At 40.5% G+C, this 27,490-nt stretch overlaps 1 protein-coding gene and 1 pseudogene across 2 annotated transcripts; both read right to left on the reverse strand.

Moving 5' to 3' along the window:
- Positions 1–5,503: 5,503 nt before the first annotated feature.
- LOC110051549 (netrin-1-like) lies at positions 5,504–27,146 on the reverse strand. Its single transcript, XM_089288661.1, has 7 exons — positions 26,618–27,146; positions 24,999–26,307; positions 20,947–21,135; positions 7,666–7,815; positions 6,818–6,859; positions 6,598–6,657; positions 5,504–6,224 (listed from the first exon to the last, which is right to left on the reverse strand). The coding sequence occupies exons 2-7, from the start codon at positions 25,966–25,968 to the stop codon at positions 5,881–5,883; spliced, it is 1,755 nt and encodes a 584-aa protein (XP_089144787.1). The 5' UTR covers positions 25,969–26,307; positions 26,618–27,146; the 3' UTR covers positions 5,504–5,880.
- On the reverse strand, positions 9,677–15,593 carry LOC149112831 (uncharacterized; annotated as a pseudogene). The gene is made up of 5 exons (XR_016206989.1): positions 15,234–15,593; positions 15,003–15,086; positions 13,625–13,689; positions 12,737–12,844; positions 9,677–12,429 (listed from the first exon to the last, which is right to left on the reverse strand). The product of XR_016206989.1 is annotated as an uncharacterized LOC149112831 (transcript).
- Positions 27,147–27,490: the final 344 nt, after the last annotated feature.

Raw genomic sequence — 27,490 nt, forward strand, 5'->3', positions numbered from 1 at the left:
TGGATTTGTGATTGAAAAAGACTCGAGTAGGAAAATCATATAATTATCGTAAGGCCATCGTTATCAAAAAGTTTCGTTTTCAAAGTGTTTTCTGTCCGGTTTGAAGAGCGTTTTCGAAAAGCTCCGTTTTCGTGACGGATTATTGTGGACGGCAGGCGATACCCGGCGGAGAAATAAAGCTGCAGAGTAGTGTGGACGGGCCGTAACACCACCCCAAGCATGATAAACCCTAATTTGACGTTTCTCCGCAACACAAAAATTTTCTGAAGACGCACACGTTTAATTCTGCATGTCAAAACACGGTGGGTTCCATGGTGCCCGGGGCATAAGAGTCAACCACTCCACACTCTGAAAACTCAGAAGGAAAATCATAAAAAATAAATATTTATTCTGCAAGCTCAACATGATTTTGTTCAATAGCCGTTTCCACCGTTATCTTTTCTCATTTACATTACAATGTAATCCAATGTGGATTCCAGGCAATTTCGGGCAGACACTACAAAATTTTTCGAAATTGCTCGCATGCTGGATTATATTGTAATGTAAATTGTCGTGAAAAGGCCTATTGCCATGTATTAAATTAGGCTTTTAAAATGCGCCTTACACTCCATCCCTTATTTTTTTCTGCGTTCAGTGTAAATCTGTCAAACGTTCTTGGTTTAAAGGTGACAAAATCATTCCGAAACTAATTAGTGAGTGAAATCTGCAAAGATCAGGGTGAAACGATTTCGCAATGCAAAATTCGAACACATAAAAGACACATAAAAGAAAGAGATATTGTTAGCTCTACCACATCAACAATCAGTTAAAACATGAGCGGCAAGGCGTGCAGAACTGATTATGTTTCCTGGAATGAAAAAACACCCGACGAGGAGAAGGTGTATCAGTTTCACCTTGAAAATTCTCAAGTTGCATCTTGGGAAAATTCTGAGACTGAAGGGCATCTAAAAGAGAGCCAAGGAGAGTTACAACACTCACCCGAGAAAAAAGCCGAGAGTGTGAAGCAGAAAAGCCAAGCTGGAACATTCAGTCGGCTACGAAAGAGGCTGAAGTCACGTTTTGAACAGCTACCTGGGAAATTGACGACCTCGTCAGTGAGGGCTACTAGCATCTGCAGTGATGTGGAAGTTGGAGGAGAGGGCACCAGTATGGTACCCAGAAGAAGAGCGCCGTACTATCGATGTGTTCCTAATCCTCCAGGCTGCATTCCAACGGAAGTCATGATAAGGGTGGAGGACCCATTTTACTCCACGTCATTAAACCGTCCTGGACAGGGCGAAAGGTCAACTGCCATTGAAGGAGCCAACCACAAAGAGAAGACCAGCCATGATGATGACCGAGATAGCAACGAAGATGTCCAAGAGAATGCCTCCTTTTCTACAAATGTTCAAATTTGTAAAGTCAACAGAGCAACCAAGATTGTAATTAACAACTGGATTGATCCAGAACACGGTTGCTCAAAAGCCCAGGATTAAGAGTCAATCGACATTTTATTTTCTTGAGAATGTTATGCTTTTCATTTTAACGGTTAGTGGACTCGAGATTCATTGAAGTCAAAGCTCGAGGACTGCATGATATTATTTTAGCTAAAAATCTTCATTGGGAAAATACAGGGCTTAAAATTTGGCCTTGGGCTAATAATTGGATAAGATTATTAAATTAATCTTTCTTGAAGCAGCTTGGCCCAGATCTAGTGTACTACCACTACACATGGGTGAACACTACACATGGGTGAACAGAGGCACTGTGAGAGTAAAGTCCCTGGCCAGGGCTGGAACCCGGAACCCTCGATACGTAGTCGCGCCCACTAATCAAGAGGAACGTTGTGCCGGTTTTCGCTTTTGTATTCTTCACTAATCAAGAGGCCACCGCGTACAATACCCTGACCATTGCGACGAGCCGGAGACAGAAATCGCAGAGACAGACTCGGCGTTAACAGAACAGAGTGGGCTCCGCGAGGGTCCATTATCCTTAGGAGTGGCGCAGAAGCGATGTTAGTGGTTCAGTGACACGCAGGAAACTGTTGATTCGAATGTGGCGTCTTCTTTGTCTCTAGACAAGCCTTCAGCTGCTCCTTCGTTCAAGAAGATACGTAGCCGAGCAAAGAAATCAACCTGTATGGTCCACAGCGTATTAGACGAAAAGCGCGACTCCGATTATTCTTCGAGACATTCGGGATCTTTCACTGCAGCGTGCAGAGTTCGTTCAACCGTGGTTTCATTTTGCCTTCCTCCTGGATGTATTCCTTCAGAAGTGATCGCGCAAGTGCCTGCAAAGGTAACGCATTCAACCCCGGAAGAGAGGAGCTTCGTACCTTTGGACAAAGGATTGGAAGTTGATCCGTGGATTAACAACATCTCTGCTGAAGCGTACACACTGGCGAAATCAGCTCAAGCTGGAATGATCTCTGCCCCTTGTTTGTCGGCCTTAACTGTAGTTCATGATCTAAAGGAAGATACTTTCCTAGAAAGCAACCTCCTTGCAAATGCTGTGCTAAAAATGTTTCTGGAGAATCAAAATGTAGTTTATCGCCGAAATGCGATCTGCGAGGAGCTGGAGATGATCACGGGTTTTGTTAAAATCAACGGGGCTAAATTCAGCCTCTGGCACCTACGAGCAGAACTCCAGAACATTAAAAATTGTAGGTAAACTGTTCGTGCACGCGCCGAAGAGGCTGTCCTTTTTTCAGGAAGTCTATATTCTTTCTTATAAAACGTAAATTGTCGAGATGTTCTTTTTTCTTTTATTTTCTAGAATTTTCCTAGTTTGGTTCAAAAAAAATGGGAATCAAACCATTTTTGTAATGAGACAACTGCTGCTTTTATATCTCTCCATTCTTGATTGGACAACAATATTCGTAGACAGAGGTCGAGCCTAGAATTTTAAAAGTTGGAACTACTTTCTTTGACGGTTTATGTAATCAGAAGTGATGTCTCCAACTCACATGCCGGCTCATTTTACCCAGAGAAGTAGCATATTTGTTGTTAGGGAAGGTCTTAACTAAAAGCTAAAAGGTCTACATCTAGACTACTGTTTTTCAATTAAGCACTGCAAGTCTAATTTCTCCTTTGCTATTATTATTGTTATTATTATTTATTTCTTGTACTACCTTGTGGTAGGTGTGGCTGCATCGCAGGTTGTATCTCTCATTGTTAGTGCACATTCTAACACCAAACAGTTTGACCTAATGTTATTATTATTTATTTATTTATTTACATTTTTTTGGGGAGGCATTCTTGACTTACAACAAGTCCTATCCAGACACTCACCTCACCCTGATTTAACCCACTGTTTTAGTGGAGATTTGAGAATCCTTTTATTAGGCGCAAGTTTATCGAGCGGCTTTTTCAACTCCTGCAATATTAAAGGCAACGTCCAGGTTTTCTTAGCTCACAGGGATGCTCTGATGACAAAAACTAACTTAACTTTTCCAGCATTTTGTATAAATTTGTGGATTTTGCAGTTCAATTCTGTTTTTGCTTTAAGTTTTCTATTCCACTACCAGCGACGCTTGATTTAAGTTTGACAGTAGCGTGGTTTCTCTGAACCAATTAGAATTCTTTGCTGCGTAAAGTAACCAATGAGATTGCTTCATTTTATATAGACAATAAATTACGTCAAATTGCTATTTTATTGTTTGTCAAAGTGGGCAAATAAAATACATTGAAAGTCTTTTTTGTATAGTTTGTTTCTTTATTATATAAAACATGTAGTTTTAATGTTTCCGATCGTCTGTTCAGTAATGGATCTCAGAAGACGTCGAGATGTGGTAAGAACACCACTGACACATGTACTCAGCTACTGTCTTGTGTGCCCCTTTTTTGTTTTTGCCACATATTCGCTCAATTTTCGTCCATTGTTTAGTGGCAATAACCAGTTAAACTTAATACAATGGATTGATTGATGGAAATAATTTGAAAACTGGCATGAACTGATTGGCCTATGAAAAAAAAAAACGACTTGAAAATGAGTTATTTTTCAAAACTAACGTGTCTTTCACCAAGGTATTTAATTGGTTTTATTTGCAGAATCTGACATTAGACAGACATGAAACTGAGTTGTAAGACCGCGTGTTGGCCAAATGCTTAAGTGGCAGTCCGCCTAAGAGGTCTAAGCCGGTCGAACTTCGGGTCAGAAGAAGTTTACCTTTTTATTTTGTGGAACGAAAGGACTTGGTGAGTATATAATAAAAGCCGGTTGTTTTGTTAAATTACTCGCTTTTCGTTTTTAATTTGCCACACGCCAAAATGACTTCTGCCATCCGAGGGGAGATTTAAGGCCGATTCAGGAGTCGAAATTTGCGGATTTTTCGGGTCGCGCCGCCTCAACACAAGTACGTATTCTTCCATATTGACAATGCCACAGCAGTCAGGTACATTTTGAACTGCTTTGCACCAATATTTCGTAAAAGTTGGATAAAAATTACACAAAGCAGGGAAAATCAAAGACACCTTACCGCGTCGTTAGTCGGTGATGAAATATAAGAATTAAAATCTCAAAAGCAGTACCTATTTGCCTACATACAAGTTCTCTTAGAGCGGTTTTCAATTTCGAGTTGGAAAACCAAAACCATAGTAATCACTCTAGTCAATCACAAAGGTCACAGACAATCCAATGAACCAATCAAAAGTCGGACTAAATACACGTACCTGACGCGAAGTGCGGTAAAACGTGTGCGAGCGAGTCACAATTGGTTTTGCTCTTCCTTCTGATTGGACGAAAAAGTGGCGCAGTTTTGTAAGCCAATCGTGTAGCGTAGTAATCCAAAACCAATTACTTTTCGACACTCAAGTGAAAACTACTCTAGCGTGCTTTTATTCAGAATAACGTTTACCCATACATTCATGTGTCGGCACAGAAAACGTTTCCAACGTGCCATGTGAAACAGCACGCAAACTAAATCCTGACTTAATATGACTGCTTGACTCACGGATGGTATTTTAAGTAACCTTGTGCTCATGTAGCACAGTCGAATCAGTTTGTCGTGGACGAAATTCTGTAGATATGAAACGATATGCCACGTATAGTGCTATAATAAGACGGCTACAAGTGTTGCGTCACTTCTTTGGCTCTCGGCAGCAAAGCTTACATTTGAGTGGTACTGTATATACCCTGGTTAATACTGTTTCAGTTTTTCCTTTTTCAGGCAACTGAAATGACGATTGTCTTCATGAACGAAATGACGGCCTTCACTTAGTAACAATAAAATGGTTAGCTGACAACATAAACGCGGAAGTAATTGGGTAAACAAAAGCATAGAATTTAACCATGTACCGGCCTGTTATTGTGGATCCCTGGCGCGGTTTTAGGAGTCCTTAGTGGAAGCACAGTTATCTATATCAATAAGAACTTTGAGCTAAGCCTCATATCCTTTCACAAGCGAGGATAAAGTCAACTTAGACGACCTTAGACCACTAACGTCATCCGTGCTTCCGAAGGCAACATAAACATCGCTGTAAACGGTAAGTACACCAGGGCCGTAAGAAAAAACTAAAATCTCCGCAAATGTAAAAGTGCTTTTAATGTGCTAAATGATAAAATTAATTGTAGTTTTATAAAAATACTTTTTAATATAATAGCTGTTTTGACAAATATGTGTAGGTAGTTTAGGCTGTTTCAGGCTCTCTGTCAGTGGGGACGACTCGAGGCGGGCAGAGGATAAAAGAGCGTGTCGTCCTCACTGACCGAGAGAGCCTGGAACAGAATAGGGGTAATTCCTTTCTGCTCATCAAGTCAGCATTTAGGATTTGTTGTCATTCCTTTTCACTATTTCGTTTTGCTTGGAACTATATTATTCGCACCTGCTTTCATGCGAAGTGAAACTCGACAACTAAATGGTTTACTTCGCTGTAGTTTAAGATAAGGTTTCGTGGTTTTTGTTTAATTGTAGCGGTGCTCAGCTTCGTTTTCATGTTGACACTTCTTCTTTATCATTTCGACTTTTCTGTCCATGTTCTTATTCCACGAGACTACCATACTACGGTGATCCACTACAATCGACTTTTTCCTGCGAGTGGATCTGATTGAGCCCGCGATCAGGTAGTCTCGGCCAGGTCGCAACCTTGGGCATTTGCACTTATAGTCTCGTCGTGGTATCCACAAGAATTCATTCCCTAGTCTCAGACGAACTAATGAGCGCTTGTAGCGTGTCATGACGTTGACGGTGACTCGGATCCAGTCCCCTTGAGATGTCCTATCCAACCCAAGAACTGCCACTTTCATGGCTGAAAGTGTTAAATGAGAAGATGAGTCTTAACCAACCTCGTTCCCAGGGCTTCTCTTATTGTAGTCTCAACAAATTCATGTCTAATTCAAGACCTCAATAGGCCATTTCCGAGTTGCCTTGGGCCTCGGTGTCAAAACGAGTCTTCGGACGAAACCATTCATACGGAAATGTGTTCCTCCTACACCTTCATTTTCATGCAAATCAAACTCATTTTCATACGAAAGGTTTTCCACGAGGACTCGTTTTGAAAAAGAAGCACAAGGTAACTTGGAAATGGCCTTCATATTTTGTGAAGGAACTGATCGAAACCAGGAGCCCTGTTGACAACCTGTTCTCTACCTGGGCTGTTCCATAATCGGATAAGAACTTACCAAAATCTTTCCGGCAAAACTTCTTCCTAGAAAGACCAACTTTCTTGCACTGGGAACAGGCTGCAATGAAATAATATGAGGTGTCAAGCAATCGCTATGCACGTTCAACAACAGAATCAGACAAAACAAGCTCTGTTATTAACTTATTTATTTTAGAATAAACCTCAACTTACTAAAGCAAACTACTTCCAAATATAATTGTGGTATAAAAATAGCTTACTAGAATCCTTGGGCTGTATTGACATAACTGTGTTTGGTGCTTCTGAAAATAAAACGTAAAAAATAAGATAACCAGTTTGTGAGCTTTATGGCTTTATGTCCTAGCCGGGACGAAGAGGTTGAGTGAATGACTAAGTGAGGGAGCTTTACATTTGGCTTCTCGCACAAGATTTACCAACTCTATGTGATTTCAGATTTCCATAGAGTTGCCTGTGAAGGCGATGTTCGCAAGAAACATGTTCGTGAGAAACATGTCTTCAAACAAGAGTAATGAAGGCTAAAAACACAACTACGTGCTGTGATAGGCTCTTGTTTGTGTTTAGTGAGTCTATAATATTTTGGAAAAAACCGTATCGTAATTTTCAAGTTGACAATTTGTAATCGCCTTTCAGTCTTAACCATTCCTGTTAGTTGTATCCACTGTTACTTAGCATTCCGGCAAGAGTTTCTCTACCTCAATAAAATAGCCTGTGTAGCAAGCGTTGCAACACAGGCTATCAATAAACTATTATTCGGAGCTGGCCTTCGTGCGCATAGAGGTTTTTTTCTACGTCTTTTAAACCACGCAAAGTAAAGATTTCATACTAGTGAGCTGTCTCTTGGTCTTAGTTTAACAGGGTTAGTTGATAATAATAATGACTTAATTAAGGTGTCCAGAAAACTAGCGGAGGAGAATCCCCCTGCTAATAGGGAATACCTAAGATATCTAACAAATTAGCTAAAATACAAATAAGTCGACATAAAATCGATTAAACAAAGCTAAAATGTAAAAAATAAAAGCCATATACTGCTATGACTCTAATGGCAAATGACCTACGTTGTAGAGTGGTTTCAGAAGTAAATACTCACTGATGCAAGGAGCAATGGGACTTTTTGTGTTCTCGTATCCCACAGCACAGTTGTCACACTGTCTCCGTGTCACGCCTTCCTTGCAAGGACACTGTCCCGTGTTCTGGTCGCAAACCTTTCCCATAGATCCGTGCGGGTGGCAGTTACATGCTGCAAGAAATAATGAGAACCGTAAATATTGGCAGTTGTGTTTCTAGCTCGATCGGATCCTCGGGAGGACCCCCATGTGAAAAGGCCGTTCGTCGGGAGTTTTGAGTTAAACCCCTATGGGAGACCAATCTGGATGTGGGCAATTACCAGCCGCTTCCCAGGAAAGAAGCCCGCGCCAGAAAACCGGACTCGAGAGCCCAAAAACGGAAACAAGAGGGTTTTTATTATTATTTCTTCGAGTGCACCCTAAAAGATACTTTGACAGCTAAAAATAGAGCCATTTTGTCATCAACACGCTTGGTGAGACCAGAATCCTTGATTTATACCCCTAAACGAGGCGACGAGCATCCGCGACCTTTTCATGTGGGTCGTCCCCGACCGATCGACCACCTACCCGAAATTTACAGAAGTACCCTCCCCCCTCCGCGAGCGAACGCCGGCAGCAATAAATTGATTTTCCTGAGCTGTAGATAACAAATCCACTCTCAAGGCTATGCTTCTTTAAGATACTAAAGCCAATATTGGTAGACTCTGAAGTTTCAACATGGTTTTCATCCACAGATTTAAAAATCAGAACATTTCACATGGCATTATAAGCAAAGGTTGGTCCATGTAGGCAACTGGTAGTCTTCAATGGAGATGTCCCATTAACTGTGTAAACTTAAAACCGCAGAATAATGTAATTATACGTAATATGAATAGCTCCAAATATTTAACAAGTTTTACTTTATTTTTGCGTGCGCCAGTGCAAGTTCTCGCTATCCATTTTCACTGTGTCATTTCTGTAACATTACACTTTCACCAGTAAGAGGAGGTTCTTACTAATGGAGACTTTCCATGACCTAAAATTAACTTATGAAGTGATGACATCTAGATGACTTTGATTCTCTTGTTAATGAGGTGTACATGTCGCCATCGAGTCTGGGTTTTTGTCGAGGGTCGAGGGTCGAGGGTACTATGTCGAGGGTCGAGGGTACCATGTCGAGGGTATTAAAACATGAAATAAGATAAATAAAAAATAAAAGAAATAAAATAAAATAATAATTAAAAATAATAATTAATTCGGAAATCTTCGGGAATCTCCGGAACATTTTAGAAAATGTTCAGAAAGTTTCGTATGCCCTTCGGACAACACTCTGAAAAACTTCTATAGGCGGTCAGAATTCATCGGAAAATCGAGTTCGTGTTTTCTTTTGAAGCTGACCGCTGACCAAGTTACTTTTTACCGTTGTATCGCGGAAATTTTTTTCATGTTTCGAGTTCAATTAGAAATTAATTTGCACTTGGGAGTTTTTTTTTCAAAGCGGCTCGCGCAATTTTCAGCTTTTTGAAAAACTCACTCGTGCAAATAACTCTACACGGTATGATTACCTATGCAAACAATATTATACATGATGCATGAATTTTTCTCCTCGTGTTAAACAAATAGCTCAAATAGCGAGTGGTAGCAAATGGTATCCCACGGATCTTCCTCGGCAATCTTCGGATATTTTCGAACATTTTCGGAAATTTTCTCAGAATTCGGAGAGTGTTCGGAAACATTCGTACAATCTTCGGATAATTAGTAAACTGTGTCTCTCCCGTCCCCCTCCGCCCCCCCCCCTCCCTCCCAACAAAACAAAAGGATATTAAAGAAAAGTATTCTACAGCATAGTTAAGCGGTTGATTAATTCCGACTGTATGGGAGCCTCGAGCTCCAAGATAACAAAACAAGAAGGTCCTGCTTGCATTACGTGTCACGTGTCAGTGTAATTTCAAAGAAAAGCGCAACCAAAGCATTTCCATTTTGCGGGATAATTTTTTCAATAAGACTTCGAATACGATCACGGACACGATCACAGACAAAACCCACATCAAGAAATCTCGGCATCTAGTTTCTTTTATTGAACTAGCTGCTTACACGAAAAATTCCACGTCTCAGGTGCAAACAAGAACAAAATAGTCGAAAAAATGTGATATGATTTAGTTCACCATCATTATCTATGTTTACTTCGAAACAACATTTAGATCACATGCTTCAAGGACAGCACGCTGGCCAGGTTCCAATGCAGCAAAAAGCTCGTTGGAAATGAAGACAAGGCCGGTAAATACCGGATTTTTGCGTCTTAGATGTGCACACGACGGGTGATAATAAGTGTTAGAATAATCATGGCTAAATACGAGTTGTCCCGTAACTTCGTTTCTTCGAATTACCCTTCTATCCACGTGTTTAACGACAAGGTTAAATGGTGGCTTTCTATACTTGTCCACAAAGTCACTACCGCATCCATAGCACTTTTGTACTTTGGTAGGCAATAAACAAATCTCATAATGATACGGCGACAAGCCGGAATGCCACTGCTCGTGGGGTGTTGCATGATAGGGAGTACGTGCCATTCCCGACGACGAAGGTTGGTACAGCGACCGAGGCTGGTACAGTGACGGAGGTTGGTGCTGCGACGGAGGTTGATACAGCGACGGAGGTTGGTACAGCGACGGAGATTGGTACAGCGACGGAGGTTGGTACAGCGACGGGGACTGGTGCAGCGAGGGAGGTTGGTGCTGCGACGGAGATTGCTGCGACAGAGGTTGGTGCTGCGACGGGGGCTGGTACAGCGAGGGAGCACCAGTACAGCTCGGCAAAGGAAACAACGGAAAAGGCTGAGAGGCTGGTACTAAGCTATAATTTGAAGACAGAAGGTCAGGTGCAGGCACATGAGAGCTACTAGATGCAGTGGTGTGAGATGGACGGTCTCGCTTGTCTGTCACAGCAAACGTCCCAGTGGCGGCACTTTGTTTTGGTCTGTTAACCTTATCTTTTCGGGTGGCCTCCTGTGTGCGTTTTTTCCTTTCTGTCGGGCGAAAAGACGCTGCCGGATCGATTGTCAGACCTTCGGCATCGCTTTGTAACAATTCCTCCCCCATCTTTCTAGCTTTGTTCAGCTCACGCGCATATTCTCGTTTCTTACTTTGTAAGAAAGATGGCCCATCCCCACCTGTAGCTGTTCCCGCAGCATAACCTCTTAATTCCACGTCTAACAATAAGGAGTCTCTAACGTCTGCTTGGCAGACCTCAAGAAGCGACATGTTTGGGTTATCCCGATGTCCCCAACCGGCATGGATGACCTCTGCTTGGTTCATTCTTGGTCCATTTTTCGGCGCAAAGGCACGGAAAATGAAACCTCTTCTGTCATGCCACCATGATAACCAACTTTGCAAGAACGATCGCTCCTCCTTTGCCGCGATAAACGAATCGAGACGTTTCTTAACAGTGTCGTAATGCTTTTCTGATACACTTTCAAGAAGTTCGTTGCAAAGGCTTTTAAATTCCTCCCCGCTTTGACTGTCGAGTCTATTCGCCTTTTTGTTTCGGTGGTCTTTGAAATGAAATTCGCAGGTTTTGATTCGTGATTTTGTACTTTCACCGAATACAGCACACAGTCCGGCTAAGTTTGCCCCTGCCAAGTCTGTACACCAGCCAATGGGATTGAAAGTTTCATTCTCACTGCCAGAAACTTTCTTTAAGATTTCGTTAAACAATTCCCAAAAGAGTGCGACATTTTGAGAATTTTCCGATTCCGCTTCCATTGTTCCCAGAATTATTTGTTTTCGCAGGAGCGAATGGTAGACGCTGGCAGTTAAGGTGCAAAGCCACGACAACGTTTGTACTTCCCGTCAAAATAACAAAATTCGCTATTGAGATAATGACTGCCATTTCTGTTCATGTTCAACGCTATCTTAGCTTTCTCTCGACTTGATTTAAACACGAAGGACGGCTTGTCTGGGTTTCCGCGCCTGTCATTAACTTTGTAAACATAAAATTCGTCCTTTTCATCACAATATTGCTTAAACGTAACCACTGCCTCGAAGTTGTGCCCGACTGGCTCAATGTCTTTCTTCAATTTTTTCTTTTCGTTGGAAATCCATTGTTTATCCAATGTTGCTTCGGCTTGCTTCTCTACGTCGCGCCAGTCGCACTGCTGGCGGATTGTCGATAATATACACGCAGACTGTAATTCTGCGGGTTTAATGTTAGGATTGTCCTTTAGAATCTGATGCACTTGATCTGTGTTTTTGACCGGTGCCTTTATCACTGGACAGGTGTGCTGTCCACAGTGATAGACTTTGGCTGACTTCTTTCCATAACTTATATATCTACGAGCAGAGCAGGGAACAAACTCAGCCATCAAACCACAACCCTTACAATGAAATTCTTCGCCGGTCTTCTTTTTCTCAAACTGCGTGGTGTTAATCACACCGTATTGCACTCTAAAAGGGCAATCGTTTCTAGTGCACTTGAATGATCCTTTACAGTCCGCGTACCTTACACGAGCATGTCCTCTCCAAGTAGTGGGGCAATTTTTCTTCCACTTTCTCCCATCCTTCAATGCAGCAACTAGTTTCTTTTTATCCAGTTGGCCCTTTATTTCGTAAACTTTGTCCCCGTCGATGTCGTCCGGTAAACGTTCCACCACTTCCTTGTCCACACCGTCCCATAGTTCAACGCTTATTTTCCGTTGCTTCAACCGGCACTCGTCAGCCAATCTTTCATTGTCACTGTCAGAATCGTCTTTGGAACTCTCCTCGCTATCATCTCGATCACTTAGAGCCGTTCTTGCAGCCCCGCTTAAATTCCTAAGGAAAAGCAAACCACTTAATTCAATATTATGCCTTAGTGGAAAATGTTAAACATTGTTTAACATTTCAATTTGCTGATTCTGGGCCAAAAATACAAGACTACTGCTTATTAAATTTTTGGACTTTGAGAGTGAGTCGTGCACGTCAGTTTTTCTAGAGGGGTGGGGTGGGCGCTTATTCGAGGCTGGACGCTCATAACTTTTCCTTCAAGGTTATTCAAGGTTGGGCGCTTAATCGGATAAATACGATATATTTGCCGTGACACCGTCCCTTTAAAAAGACCAACAGTTCTACATATTCTTACCGTTTAGGTTTTTTTCCCTGTTTCGGTTGAAACACTGATTTCATGAGTTCCTGCTCTTCAGGGTCAAAATCGGATAAGTCACCTTTATTATTCATCTTGTCCCATGACCTTTATACAGAAAAACACGAATGGTTAGACATCATTCAAAAACAACATTACTTATTAACAATATAAATATGAAAGATTTTGAGCCCGCGATACAATGGTAAAAAGTAACTTGGTCAGCGGTTAGCTTAAAAAATCACACGACCTCGATGAAGTGTTACACGTTTTTCAGTAGTGTTACTACTGAACTGCACTGCTCTCGGCCAATCAGACTCGAGTAATTTTTTCATGTATATTATTAACAGATTATAATATAGATAGGAGTCTACGCGCGCTCTGAAAAAACCTATGTTTAATCAGAGTATAAAACATAGAAAAATCATGTTTTATTGTTTTTCGTCAGCTTTCCTCGAGTGCTTTGCGCGTCGTTGACTATAACCAGTCGTATCCAACAAGGGCGAATGGAATAATTGGTTTATGAAATTCCCTTTTGAGTATACATGTAAATCCACTGGACATTTCATTTTGATGTAAAGGAAGTGAATTTATTTATCAGGTCGTTTTATCTAGGGAACTCCCTTTTTACTTGTATTTTAAAGTCGTCCCTTCTAGAGTAATGGATTTAAGCAGGAGTTAAGGAGTTAACACAAGAGTTATGTTTTGGAGTTAACATCAGACGTAAGTCAAGTTTCTACTCGTTTTCCCCTTTGTTTTCCATAGTCGAATTTGTAGTTTTAATCGTTACTTAGCTTACACACTCATGCTTTCTTATTAGTTTTCACGGCAAGTGCTCTCCTAGTCAATATCAGAAACGGAAACAACGATGAACAAGTGTTAATTTACCTTTCTGAGCTTTTGGACTTGACTGGCGCGATTGTCAGGTCAACTTTTTCGATCTTGAGTGGTACCTAGAAATTAAAAGCAAAATGTTGTAAAATTAATTATTGCCAAAATATTTGTAAACTACATTTTTTTTTTCATTTTGTTCTGTTCCTTTTGCTATTTGTCGTCCACCTCAGCGAAGTAGGGTCTGTGTAGCTTAAGGTACAGTGAATTGGAGTTTAAGCTGGAGAGGACTACCCGGAGAGCGGTAAGGAAAACGGGCGGTCTAGTACCCAGGCGTTCCCTTCCAACTTCGTTTCCAGAACGGCTCTATTCAAAAGCAAATCAGAGGTTATTATAGAAATCCCTGGTAACACGCGGGGGGCCGGAACAAGCTTTTGTGCGCTGATTCGCAGACGGACTATACCGGGGTTTTGTTCCTCTGCAACTGCAAGATACCTTTAGTACAAGCGAAACGACTTTTAGTTCGGACAAATCGAACTGTTGTCTGGGCGAATCGACTCTTAGTCCGGGCGAATGGCCTTTCAGGCATGTAAAATGTAAAGTGTAAAATGGGGTTGACTAGCCTACACGACTCCTACGGTTCGTGACATTTGTACATTTGCCGTTCTCTGTTCGGTCACTCGACCTTTCTTGTCGCTTCACTCGTGTTCATGAAGGGCACTTCATGTTGTGTAACAAGGAGGAATTTTAAGTGAATTTGAGCCGTTAGATCATGCTATGGCAAATTTTTTTTAGGTCATAGGTCTGCATGTTATCTGCGTGTCGACTCGTTGAGTTTGACACCTCTGTAATTTGCCATGTGTTTTTGCATTTTTTAGGCTCATTTCTATTGCAAGATATGCTTTTATGAGTCTCCATGAATTTGCTTTTGAGGGACGAAATATGAAATTTACCGTGACATGTTGCTTACTTGTATTCTATATTGTGACGCCGGGCCCGGCTGTGATTAGAACTGTTTGCAAGCACAGTAGGTAGATCCTTATCACGGATATCATATTTGTTCTCGTACGATTTCCTTCGGAGACGCCGTAGCTTTACTTTGAGAAAGCTATACGTTTGTCTAGTGACATTCGTATGTTGCTTGCAGCTATCTGCTCGAGCTTATGTTTCTCTTGCTCGATGTATAGGTTTATTCCTCCTTTGGTTGTTCTGGCACCAGACGATTCAAATGTAGCTGTTTACGCGCAAGTCCTGTTGACAGTTTTGCGTGTTTGGCCTTTCAGTGCTTCGAGACAATTTTCGACAAAATTTCGAAAACATTTTTGACACAATTTCCTAACATATCTCCTTTGACAAGAGACCTAGAATTTAAGTCTAAAAATTAAAGATTCCAACAAATAAAATCGAAAATAAAACGCAGTCAAAACGGACTCACCCTAACACGCTTGTCCTCCTTTTTAGACATGCCGCTAAATCCTGCTTTTGAATCCGAAGCTCCATCATCACTTGAACTATCCACCTACAAACACAAGGACCACAATTTAAGAACAGTATTATATTGTATTTTGCACACTGCATAAGCCATCCTTAACAAAACAGATTATCCTTCTCGGGATTTGCCCTGAAATAAAGCACATCTTAGCCAGACAACTAGGACGACAGTTACCTTATAAACAATTTCTCTTGATTTTTCCATGGCAATTAACATTGCCTGCTCCTCGTCCTCTTCCTGGTACCTCCTCCACCATGCATTTGAGGCCTGTCCTTTCACGGCCTCTGAGTATGTCTTCGACGGGGAATCCATATTCTCTAAATATCTACACTTCGAATGAGACTACTGTCCTTGCAACGTGGGAAATCGAATGAAGATATCGACTTATGCTGTTTGAAGCAATTGAGTTGTTCAACAACACCGGAAATCGCGATTAGGTATTCTAACACGCCACTCCCCTATATTTGTTTGGCAATTTGCCGCAGCCAATCACATGTTGTGATATGGCATATGTATGTCAAAGCACTACTGGCAAGCAGCGTGACTTGTCGACATATTCCGTCGGTAAATCAAATGTAACATTAAAATGTGTCCCAACATGGTCGCAACATTTTATGGTCTTGAGTTCAAACATGTTCCTTGACATTTGGATTACGCCAATAGGCCAGAACAAATACAACGAAATCACGCGTTGACCCCGCGTTGTTCACACTTGACAACGTGTAACTTGTGAAAGGCCTTTGTTTAATTTGAGACCCCATTTGCATGGTTGTCAAGCTTGTACCTTGTACGCGCTTTAAAACACAAAAATATCGCCAGCTACGCAGTGGAGTAGTGGAGTAGTGGAGTAGTGGAGTAGTGGAGTAGTGGAGTAGTGGAGCGCTCGTCATCAAGTGTTGAACTCGTCATCAAGTGCTTGCGTTCGCAGCTAAGCTTGCTAAGCTTGCGTAACCCCACTCGGGAGCCTGTTCGCAGGCTAAACTCCATATCTCACGAGTGCGATTAGCGAACTCTTGAGATATCGAGTTGAACACGAGGAGAAAAATTCTTGCATCGTGTATAATTTTGTTCGTTTTATAAACATACCAAGAACGAAGTTTTTGACGATTTTCCGATGAATTCCGACCACCTATAGAAGATTTTCAGAGTGTTGTCCGTCCGAAGGGCATACGAAACTTTCTGAACATTTTCTAAAATGTTCCGAAGATTCCCGAAGACTTCCGAAGATCTTTCGATCAAACATAATATCAAACATAATTAACGTCAACGATATCACCACAAAGTGTTCAATTGTTTTTTATTCTATTTTTAGAAACATATTATTATTTTTTATCTAATTATTATTTTATTTTATTATTAATTATTATTTTATATTTGAGTTAACCATTATTTTATTTTTTATTTATCTTATTTCATGTTTTAATACCCTCGACATGGTACCCTCGACCCTCGACATAGTACCCTCGACCCTCGACCCTCGACAAAAACCCAGACTCGTCGCCATCACAGGGGTGTGGCAAGGAGACGTTTGATGAGATTTTAGTGACAATACATGGACGCTAATAACATCTTTGGCTGCTTCAGTTTAGCAAAACTGACCTGAGCTTTTACGATTTCAGTCGGCTTTCGTAAACTGTTTAAAAGAAAGGTTGTAATACTGCAATTGTTGTGAACGATAATAGTTTTTCATGTTATTCAGGTAGAAAAATATATGTTGTGGAAATTACAAAAGTCAATTAAAAAACGAAGTCTATCTGTTGTCTGTTTGACGCATCTCTAGCTCTTTGGTCCGACGTGGGTAAAATGAAAAGTCTTGTAAGTAAATTGTCGACTGAGCATCTAATATGAAACATCTCTTTCTTACTTTGATTAGGGTATCAGCCTATATCAAGTTAGTAAACGTTTGATTCCTGGTTGTTTAAGATCTCTTCCTGTCACAAACAAACCGAAATTTGTTTCTGAATAGCCGCTTACAGGGTTTGGTGACTTAAAAGTCGGCTTGCTCTCTAAGAGTCTGGGGGAAAACTACATTGGAATGCATTCCTGTTGCTTTGGTAAAGAGCATGAACTAATTTATAAGCCAGATTAAATAGCTAATTGAGATTTTAATCTGCCGCCAATGTTAAAATTTCTGAGTTATGCCTGTAGATTTTCTACTGATCGCCTGTTCGTTATAATGTAAACCGATTTCAGAGCGCGAAGCTTTATGCAAGACATTGCTTCCAGATGACCGAACTCTCAATTTTATTTCTATTTTTTTCATACGAGTGTAGAGCACAGTTTTATAGGGAAAAATTCAGTACAATCTTTCTTTTTTAACAGAATATCGAGTCTGAAATTTGCGAAATTTAAGAATATTTTAAGAATAAACCCGAGGCTAAGATTTTGAAAAGAACAAATTTTTTATTTTGAAAATTTGTAAATACAATACAATTATATTTTTTCAATAAACCGTATAAAATCCTTCCTTCTCTCCGTATATGGTAAAAGTACCCAAAAGGCAACAAAAACTACACTAGCCGTATGGTCGATGCTCTGATGCCTGCAGGCTGGTTCCAAATTAATTTAATACCATCCAGACACTTAATACCTTCGAAAACAGAAATTTTATATGCTGTAATATAAGAATATACACAAGTATATTTTCAGCCTAAAATCGGCAGAAAAATAAAAATATTCAGCCTCGGTCGGAAAAACAATATTCTCATAAAAAATAAAGAGTATAAATAAACTGCAAAAGCCGTGCGTGAACAAAGATCGTGCTTGATGGAACGTTCACAGGAGATCTAATCAGCCAAACTTGAAAAGTAAAACGATGAGAAGTAAAAGACTAACGCAAGGCTGACACAACGTTGTATATTTTAAATAATATTTCGGCTGGCCAGACCAGCCTTCTTCAGGTTTAGATGTTACTAAATTATAAAAATGAAATTACAATATTATATAATGGTGGATGTCGTAACACATATTTCGAAACTAAAAGGAGTGGCGGAAATGAAGAACAAAACAAACTAAATAAAGTGAAGATAAGCCGGGTCTACGTAGGTAACAAGTTTCACGATTCATGGCATCAATTCATACCGTCAGTGGGACCCCAGAGTCCCCGCTAAATTAAAAAATCGGCCTATCTAAGTGTTAGGTTAATTTGTTGTTTTGTACTGTCGGGGACCCCAAAGTCCCCGCTAAATCCTGATTGAGCCACGCGAGGAGTGGATAAGTTCAAGCGGGACTTGTTGCATGCCAGTGTAGCAGTGATTAGGATGAGAGAGAAAATGTTCGGCATCAGTGCTGGGTTTGGATTTAATGTTAGTTTTGTCGACAGAGCGTATATATTCGTTGAATCTGTCTTTGAGACAGATAGGTGAAACTAGGCGTCACCCGATTGATTTGATTAAGTACAAAACTTGCCTGCAAATGCAATTGACTCTTGCATCTTGTCAGTCTTCGCGTGGGCATTGATACAAGAAATTGACTCCTGGAAGTCATTGCTTTGTTTCATCAACTGTGTAACCCAACATAATGATTTCAGTGCACAGAACAATCCTCTGAGTATACCACTTTTTTTTTTTAATCCTAATCTTATCTATTTGTGCGGTCCTGAAAGGCTTAAATGCCACTAATCTCGAGTGGTCGAATGTATGCCGGCAGAAATTAACTGGATTTGCTGTCTTTGGATAGGTTTTGTTGTCAAAATATTGATGTTAACATTCACGATTTTTAATGTTCTCAGTGTAAAAATGAAATGATTTGTAATGCTAACTGCAGTTCGTCTGGAAACATGAACCAACTTCATGAAACTCGATCTTTTAGCCAGGAGTTCGTTGCGGTCGACAAGCTCAGCTCATCAGTCTATCGTTCGAGGACACCAAACCTTCAACTATACAGCATTGTCTTGATTACATTGCGTGCTTTCCCCTTCAAGGAATTAGTACTTGAAACTTGCTGTGTAACTTTGGGGGAATTGATGAGAAAATTCCTGACAACTGCCAAAATTGTACGTGCCTGTTATAGCTCTTGTACAATTTGGGCAGCCGAGAGAATTTTGAATTGTTTCCCAACTGTACAAGCGAGTAGTCCTGTTACTTGTTAGTAAAATTGTGCACTCGACCGGGTACCGGGTACAGTAAAACAAAGCTTTACAAAAGATGAGGTGATTAATCATTTCCTGAGGGTTTCCGCTGTACTTATGACTGCGCATTTTGTTTTCATTTATCTTGTTAGCGGATTAGTTTTGATACGGTCACTTTGTACCAAGCTGGGACAAGCCCATGGTCGTGCCTAATAGCAAATTGAACACGAAAAGTTTATCTCTTTTTAGCTTAGCACCGTACTAATTAGTTTGTGTTCCCCATACCTTGGCCTTCATAGTCGACGTCTCGGTCTGTTTTCACAATAATTAAAGTTAATTGCATTACTCCTTATGAAAGATACCGCACATGATGGTATTCATTGCTTTGAAACTTGGTTTCATTTGTTTGATGACTGATTGTATCAGCCAGCTCGGCAACGACGAGTTCGATGATCGTGTTTAAAATTAAAGTTAATGGGTAAACAAATCAATCTGCCGTAACATTAAAACTAGCCTTTACTCAGACCACCCAGATGTTCTGTAATATTTGTTTTATGTATCATATTGCTTAACTTTGGCTAGACGGTGAGCAGGTCAACGTAGTCGACCGACAGGCGGAAAACGCGCCAAAAAAAACAAAGAAAACAAAAAAACAAACACACCAGAAAAAAAAAAAAAAAAAAAAAATTAAAATTAAATTAAATTAAAAATTGCCGCAGATTTGCTCTTTAAAGAGTCATCTGAGTTACATTTTTGTCGATTTTTAGCTACAATGGTCCACAATGTGAGTAGCATAAATCGCATTCTACCAGCACTCTCTGCTAAAACGCTCATTGACAACACTTATTCCAAATATTTGATTTAATACGCTCTCTTCCCACTAAGAGGATAGTAAGAATGGCCCTGCTTAGATCTATTAGAACTATAACTTCTAAAGAGCAAATACTGAAAGACAATAACAAGCTCTTATAGTACTAAATCCAATGAACGCAGAGCTTTACAGTTTCAGTCACATTCGTCTTTTAAACCAAACGACCATTTGAGTAAAAGAGTCGACAAATACTCGCCCCCAAGAATTTAGGGATAGTGCGGGCGATGAAACAATTCTGCGCGCTGACGAGCCGGCCACTGCTCACATACGTACAAAGCTTTATTACCATTTTCAGAAATTCGGTAACGCGTTGTTCACTAGAAATAGTGGCAGCATGCGAGAAACAGGCAGTCAGCAAGCGTTGAAAAATAACAAAAACGATCGAAATTTCCACACACTGTGGATTTTGTTTTCAACATGGCATTGCACGCGTGCTAATCCAGTTTGTTATATCAACCACAACGACTCTTGAGTCTCGAACATCAATCAGTATCAAGTCACCATTGTTCTACCCTGTATATCATAAAGCCAAGTTACATAATTTTTCAACAGGCATTACAGGTATAGGGTATAGCCTCCCACGCAAACGTTCTGTAAGCCCTTCACGCAATCCTCCGCGGCAAAGCAATCATAACTCCATCATACATGGCCGAAATGTTTTGATCTTGTAAAAAACAGCGAATGGGAACACATGCAGTGAGCACGTGGAACGGCGAAATATAATAAATTGATTCCATTAGTAGTAAAGAAACTGTGTTAGTGTTAGCGTGCAACATCTAAAGAATTCAAACAGAAGCGCACGGAGGGGGGAGGGGGGCGTTAGCTACTATTACAGGAAATTAATGGCAATCGCTAAGGACAATGATTTTTTGTTTACCTGAAAGTTAGATCGGGGGAATAATAACCCAATAATACAAGCCCGAGATATATCTAGCAATATTACTTACGTTTGCAGACCCTTCTGTTAGTAATGTCCTTTGTTGGATCTTTATAAAAGCCTTCTTTGCAGTAATGGCAGAATCTTCCCGCCGTGTTGTGTCTGCAGTGAATACAGACCCCTCCACTGTCGCCTCCAGACAGTTTAAACAGCTCCATATTGAACACGCATGCTTTTGCATGCAAGTTACAGTTACAAGCTAAACAAGGAAAAAGGCAACAGCGTTCTGAATCAGTGGACTTCACGAGAAACAAGATAAATACAGTGTTAGAGATTTATAACCTGGTCTATTTGTTGTATGTAATTTCAGTTATTCCTTCATAGAAACGCCCATAAAGTACACTATATTTAAAAGTTCGCTTGGACACGAAGGCATGTTTTCTTGCATAAAGTACATATTTGCACCTCTCTCTCTTGACACTTCTCGTTGGCTCAACATGATTGGTGCAGGTTGAGCCTGAGGACGTTTTCAGACTTTTGTGATGCAACTGGAATCCCAAAATATGTTTGTTTGAAGAATACTCTATCCCAAGTTATGTATTTGAAAATAACTACTACATACAATATTATTCCTTGATGTATTTACTTCACTTCAGGACTTTCAGGCCCAGTCCACACTACGTCGGAGAAATTTGAAAACACAGCTTTATTTCTAGGGTTAGGCCTACCGTCCACACTAATCCGTCACGAAAACGGAGCTTTTCGAAAACGCTCTCAGTCACTTCTCTCTTTCTTTCATTTATTTTTCTCGATTATTTCGTATGCAATATAGCATACTTACGCGCAGGATGTAAATCTTATCTAAATTACCTGGGTTTCTGTCCTACACAACTCACAAAACGCGTCAAATAGCAACAAAATTGATGGTAGAGTCGGATATCAGCAAAAACTGAGTATTTCGCTTCAAATATTATACTCAATTTGTGGTGGCATGTTTTCTTTCACTGTTTCGCGGAAGAGTTATTCGGACAAATTCATCGGTTTAGAGGGCTGGATGTTTCAGTTTCTGGGCTTCTCAGTTAAAATCAAAACAAAACAAAACAAAAAACAAACAAACGAACAAAAAACCTGTAGTACCTTAAAACAGTAATAAGCTTCACAACAGAAAAAATTAGCCCTGCTGGAAATGCTCTGGCGCATTTTTGGCGGCAAGAAAAATGATTTAAAAATGAAAATGTCCGTTTCTAAATGACCTATTATTATCACGGCCATGTTTAATTTCCTGGTATACATCTTCACTACGCCGTTTGGCCGGATACGGAGGTGATTGCCACTAGGATTTATACCATACGTGGCCTTTAAAGGAAATACCATCACGAAAATATATTTTCATCTATTTTTGCAGTGATTGTGTTGTCTTCTAGTAAAAACACGTTTTCATTTCATTTTGTAAAGTTCGTGTCTTTCAAGACACCTCTCTGGGACGCGAATAACAATGCACACGCAAGAGACAAATAGACTACAGTCTATTGTTTGTCTGTGGGCCGCTTTCTGTCCACTTCGGTGATTTATGATTTCTACCCGGCATGAAAGAACCTTCGGCTGTTCCGACTCGCTGCGACAGAGTAACACTTCATTAATCACTGGCCGCTTCGTATTAGACTAGTGCGCGTCCTGCACCAACAAAGTCCGGCAAATCATGATTTGTTGAACGAAAATAGATCCTTTAAATGACAAGTGACTGAGCCGCAAATTTCCTGTCGCTACTGAACTTGGTCAACACCTGTCAAAGTTAGCGGAAGTTTAAGACGGTTATATCGCAAATGTAGCAACTTTAAAGCAGTGTACAAAAGTACCCGTGTCTGCCATTTTGGATACTACTTGTACAACACAAATACGCACCTGCCATAACGTGGGTCCAAATTTCTTTTTTCTTGTTAGAGAGAGAAAAGTGTTGTAAAATGAAACTTAAAATCAGTAGCTTTCTTTACTTTGTGAGAAATTATGCGTTTTCGGTGTACGAATGAGCCGGCGGTGTTGTGGGGGCTTCTAATATTCGCTTATCCGTGTGCACTGCAAACAGAAAGTTTTCATGAAGATTTGTTTTAGTTTGCCATTGTGGAAGTGAAAACTTCGGGTTATTAATCTTAGTAAAGCTAATATACTTTGTCATGTTGTGGAATAGACAAGCTGAAATCTCGGTCACTTAATTCTGGCTTAGAACTGTGGATTTTGTAACACTGGTTTATTCCGGTAATGATCTTTCCAACCATGGAGTTAACATTCTAGTGAAAATGAATGCACATAAGGTTCAGAGACTATTGACTGTTTTATTTCTGTTCGCTTTCCGAAAGCGCCAAATGTTCAACAAATTGTTTTGTACTACAATAGAAATACATTTTCATTTGTTCAGTCAAAACTCAAGCTTTAATAAGACAAGAACTAGTCTGTCCTTGGAACTGTATGCCTTAATTAAAGGTTAAAATTTAAGGCACGCAAATCGTGCTTTAAATAACCGTTTATTTCATTTTTTAACAATCAACAGAATTTGTATCAGGTATAATATACATATATGTATCATTCCGGCTGCGAAACGTACAGGGTCGTATGCTGACTGAAGTTCTCAAGGTTTAATGCAAGTACCATCGTTTCTTTCTAATTTTAAAGTGAAATTTCTTTAAAACATGTAAATAAATCATTCTGGAATAGAAATAAATATAAATATGTACCCATCTCTAGAAGCTTCTACTCGTCCAAAGATAAATGAGCTGTCGTTATCAGAATAGTCAAGTGTAATAAAAAATCGTGTCTATATTGTCAGCTTTGCATGGGTAATGAATAACAAGACCTTCTGTAAAAATAGTTCGCTCTGTCGGACGATCATAGAATTTTCCTTAATTAGTCTCAATTATAGAAACTATTTCGTCGTCTCAATGGAGTCAAGCTCTTAAGCTATGCTTATACAAATATTTTCTTCTTTATTCATCCTTTGTTCTCGGCGTTGTGAAGAGTGATTTTCTTGTCGCCATCAAGACGCATCAAAACACAGGCCTTTATAAATGATCTTTTTGTGATATCAATTTTGAGTTCGCGGAAACTTGATAAATTCTTCGCATTTTTTACAAATCCGCGTTTCATAATCCCACTTAAAATGGACAGTCCTAAGATTTTACCAGCATTTTCAACACGGAATACAAGTCTCTAAACAGTGCAAAAGGCAAACCCGATAGTCAAGAACGTATAATCTTAAAAAAAACATTTTGTTTTTAAATTACATCTTGCGAAGATCTTTAATTGAGCAGTGCAATAAAAGAACGCAGTTACTCTTTCAACCCTGGGGCGTTTAACAGGCAAATTTTCTGAACTGATCTCTATACTGTTTTGTTATTAAGTAAAACCTGAACTCAATCGAAGAATGATCATCTATCAAAATATCTATTGTCAGATAACTTCCTTTATTGCCGTGATACGTACACTTGACTTACTGTGGATAGAAGGCTGAAGGAGCTGGTCGTTTTGGTTAGCTCCGCAAGGAGAAGGGTATACTTAATACACCGAAGCTGGGTCAACGGCTGTTTTGTGCGTTATTACACGTACCAGTTTGGTAAGACAATCGTAATACGTCAAAGCCCGGCTGTTAATAGACAGGAAAAAAGCAGTCTTTAGGAGGTAACACCTCATTTATTGTCCACTAACTCGACATCAGACATTCTGGGACCTTATTTGATCCTTTGTATCTCTTAAGGATGCCGCACGTTTTTCGGTGGCCGAGTGCTAAAACTCTAAATCAGTAGTCTTTACGTACCGTATTTGGAAAAATAAATTCCAAACCTCAAACCGCAAGACACATTTTATAACACTTTCTTTTTCAAGCCCAGGTAAGCGTTGCTTTGCAAACGCTAATTAGCCCTAAATGCGACTAAATGTGCGCCGATGACAGTTATTACAAGTCTACGCATAAGAGGGCAAATTAGCAAACGCAAACACTCTCAATGGAACAATACGCCATCACGTAAACAATCTCAATCGCTACACGACACACGCTGAGATTTATTGGTGCAAAAAGACTCGACATTATATCGTAAAACTACCCTGAAAAAATGATTTAACAGCCTTTCTTACCTACGCATTCATTTGCCGAGGTCTCGGTAGCAGGCCTCCACGGTCGATCATTAAAAAATGCCTTGCATTGCTCACAGTTGTTACCAGCAGTGTGGTGCTTACACTCACATACTGGGTTCCCGTCACGGCTGATCGGGCACCTGCCTGCATGTCCATTGCAACGGCAACGTCCACCGACAGCCAAGTCCGACACGGCGTAGTATTTATACTCTTGCTTCTTGCTGACCGCGCTGATGCGGTTGAAGACGATTTTGATGTCAGTCGCACTGACCCACTCTTGAAGAACAAAGCTGGATTCGAAATCACTCGCCGAGGGTCTACCCTCTAGGGTGCTGAACGCAATTCTGCCTCCTTGAAGAGGCTTTATGAGATGCGCATCGGTGCAAAGCGCTTCCTGTTCATTTTCTCTGCTAGCGAATGCTTTCTTTAGTCTTCCGTAGACCCTGCTGCATGAGCCTGAATAGAACTGATACGGCCTCCAACTCTTGCCAAAGTCCAGGGATTTGTATATGGCCATAGACTCGGGCCTTGGCCCGCAAAACTGCAAGCTGATGTACGTAATATCATAGGTTTTTCCAAGCGAGAGGATTAGAGTAACGTTCTCTCGGGATTGCTTGGGATCCGCTTGCCAGCATGTCACGTTGTTTTGGTTGTGTAGATCAGTCAGGTATTTGACGGGATAAGTTTTGCTTGGAACCCTCGAGTCGCATACATGACAAGTGTGTCCTCTGAGCTGCCACTTGCAGAATTTTCGCGGAGGTTTACCGCATGAGTGGCTTGCGTAGATCCGTTTCCCATACGCCAAATTGTGAAATTCTGGCAAACATCTCTGTGGCCGTCCGTAATCATCATAACAGTCAGTGCGAGCGGACGAAGCTGTCACTGTCGAGAAACTTTGGCGATAAAGGTTCGGAACCAATATAAATAACACAATAAAATTAAACACAGATATAAAACACTGCGGCTCCATTGTTAACTTATTCAGGGCTTTGGCACGAGAGAAAAAAAAGCAGTTCTTGACTTCCACTAAACGTTCAAGAAACGGAAATACCCGTCGTAGGAATTCTTGGCCGACGTCTAGTACTAAGTTGTTGATGATAATACGATAAACACTCTCAATCAGAGGAGATTTGGCTCAGACTGCGTTGTATAATCTCTACTTTAGGTGCTCGTGTCGTCTGTTTAAAATCCTGTCAGGATTGCGACGCGCTCCCAAACGCGCACAGCCAATTTGCTACACGATTCCCTTCCCGTCACCTAATCAATCATAGGTCTTTTATGGTCTGGCGGTGTTAGGAAGCAATGTGTCCTGTTAATAAAAGAAAAGAAAAGATTCACAGTTATGCAGATGATGTCAAAACACACAATTAATCACTTATTGGGGGCCATTCATATTATAATTTGGGGTTAAAAGAGAAACGATAAAATCATAAGTTTCCCTCGCCTTCTCTTGGCCTTCGGTAAGGTAACTTCAGTTGCGACTTTTATCGGAGGAGAAAAGGCCGTGTTTGGATTTGGCGTACAATACGGCATAAACTAATCACAACATTTTGGAAATGCGGAATTTTCGAGATCACAGTTGTGCTGACAAGCGTATTAGCAAGATCGCATTTACTTACCGTTCTCAGCCTGCATCTCAGCTCACGGCGTTCTAAAATGGTTTTACCATGAGTGGATTCCACAGCGAGATTTATTTGCCAATCGCAAATTCTGTACAAACTTATCTGGCGCAAGATTCCGGCAGTCAATGGCCTCGCTTCCTACTTTGTGCTGAAAGTTATGAAGGATCAACACAGCATAGTTCTCACGTGGATCTTGAATTAGCCGTTTGCCCTTAGTAAACCCCCCATCCTTGCTCTTATTGATTTCCGAAACGATGTATAAAAAATTTGTGACCCCTGCACTGGTGATGAAAGCTTTACGTACTTACTGACGTGAGGCAATTCTGCCAAAACGATTACAATATTTGCCAATGCTGTTATCAAGCATGGACTTTGGGGAACCAGTAATCGTTCGGTTGACACCTTCCTCGCCTGTTCTTTAGAAACGTGTCGATTTGATGAACAGATAACTAACGAAATGGGGCTATTTGTCAAATTAGTACGACACAAGCGCCCCTATATTACTTTTGAGAGCTCGAACCAAACAAACACCCCGGGTGGTCGAGAGACATGTCACTCAAAACGCGCTTGCTTTTGGCACGAGATGCGCTCTTTATTGCCATCGAACAAAGGGTACACAATTCTCATTTACGCAAACGATAGCAATGGCTAATCTTTTATTTGATTCTTGTTTTAAACCGTTATGAAAGCATAAAATGATCGCTGACGCATTTAAGACCTCGTCATAAGATTCCTTATCTCGTATAAACTTGAACCTCTCATTCAGGCGGGAAAGAATAGAGATAATTTAGCTAATTACCGAGCTATTCCTGCTTACAAGCTTATCTAACATATAACATGTATTAAGGTACAGGATGTTCCCAAGTCTTG

This window comes from Orbicella faveolata, unplaced genomic scaffold (genome assembly GCF_042242905.1).
Source record: "Orbicella faveolata isolate gen_17 unplaced genomic scaffold, um_ofav_v1 contig_2, whole genome shotgun sequence".
Taxonomy (NCBI): Eukaryota; Metazoa; Cnidaria; class Anthozoa; order Scleractinia; family Merulinidae; genus Orbicella; species Orbicella faveolata.

Excerpts from the sequence above, each read along its gene's own strand:
- LOC110051549 (XM_089288661.1), bottom strand. The coding sequence starts at position 25,968 with ATGGAGCCGCAGTGTTTTATATCTGTGTTTAATTTTATTGTGTTATTT. Across the intron at positions 7,816-20,946 it reads TAACAGAAGGGTCTGCAAAC|CATGTAACTGCCACCCGCAC; the intron begins GTAAGTAATATT and ends TATTTCTTGCAG. Across the intron at positions 6,225-6,597 it reads GTTTTGCCGGAAAGATTTTG|CCATGAAAGTGGCAGTTCTT; the intron begins GTAAGTTCTTAT and ends TAACACTTTCAG.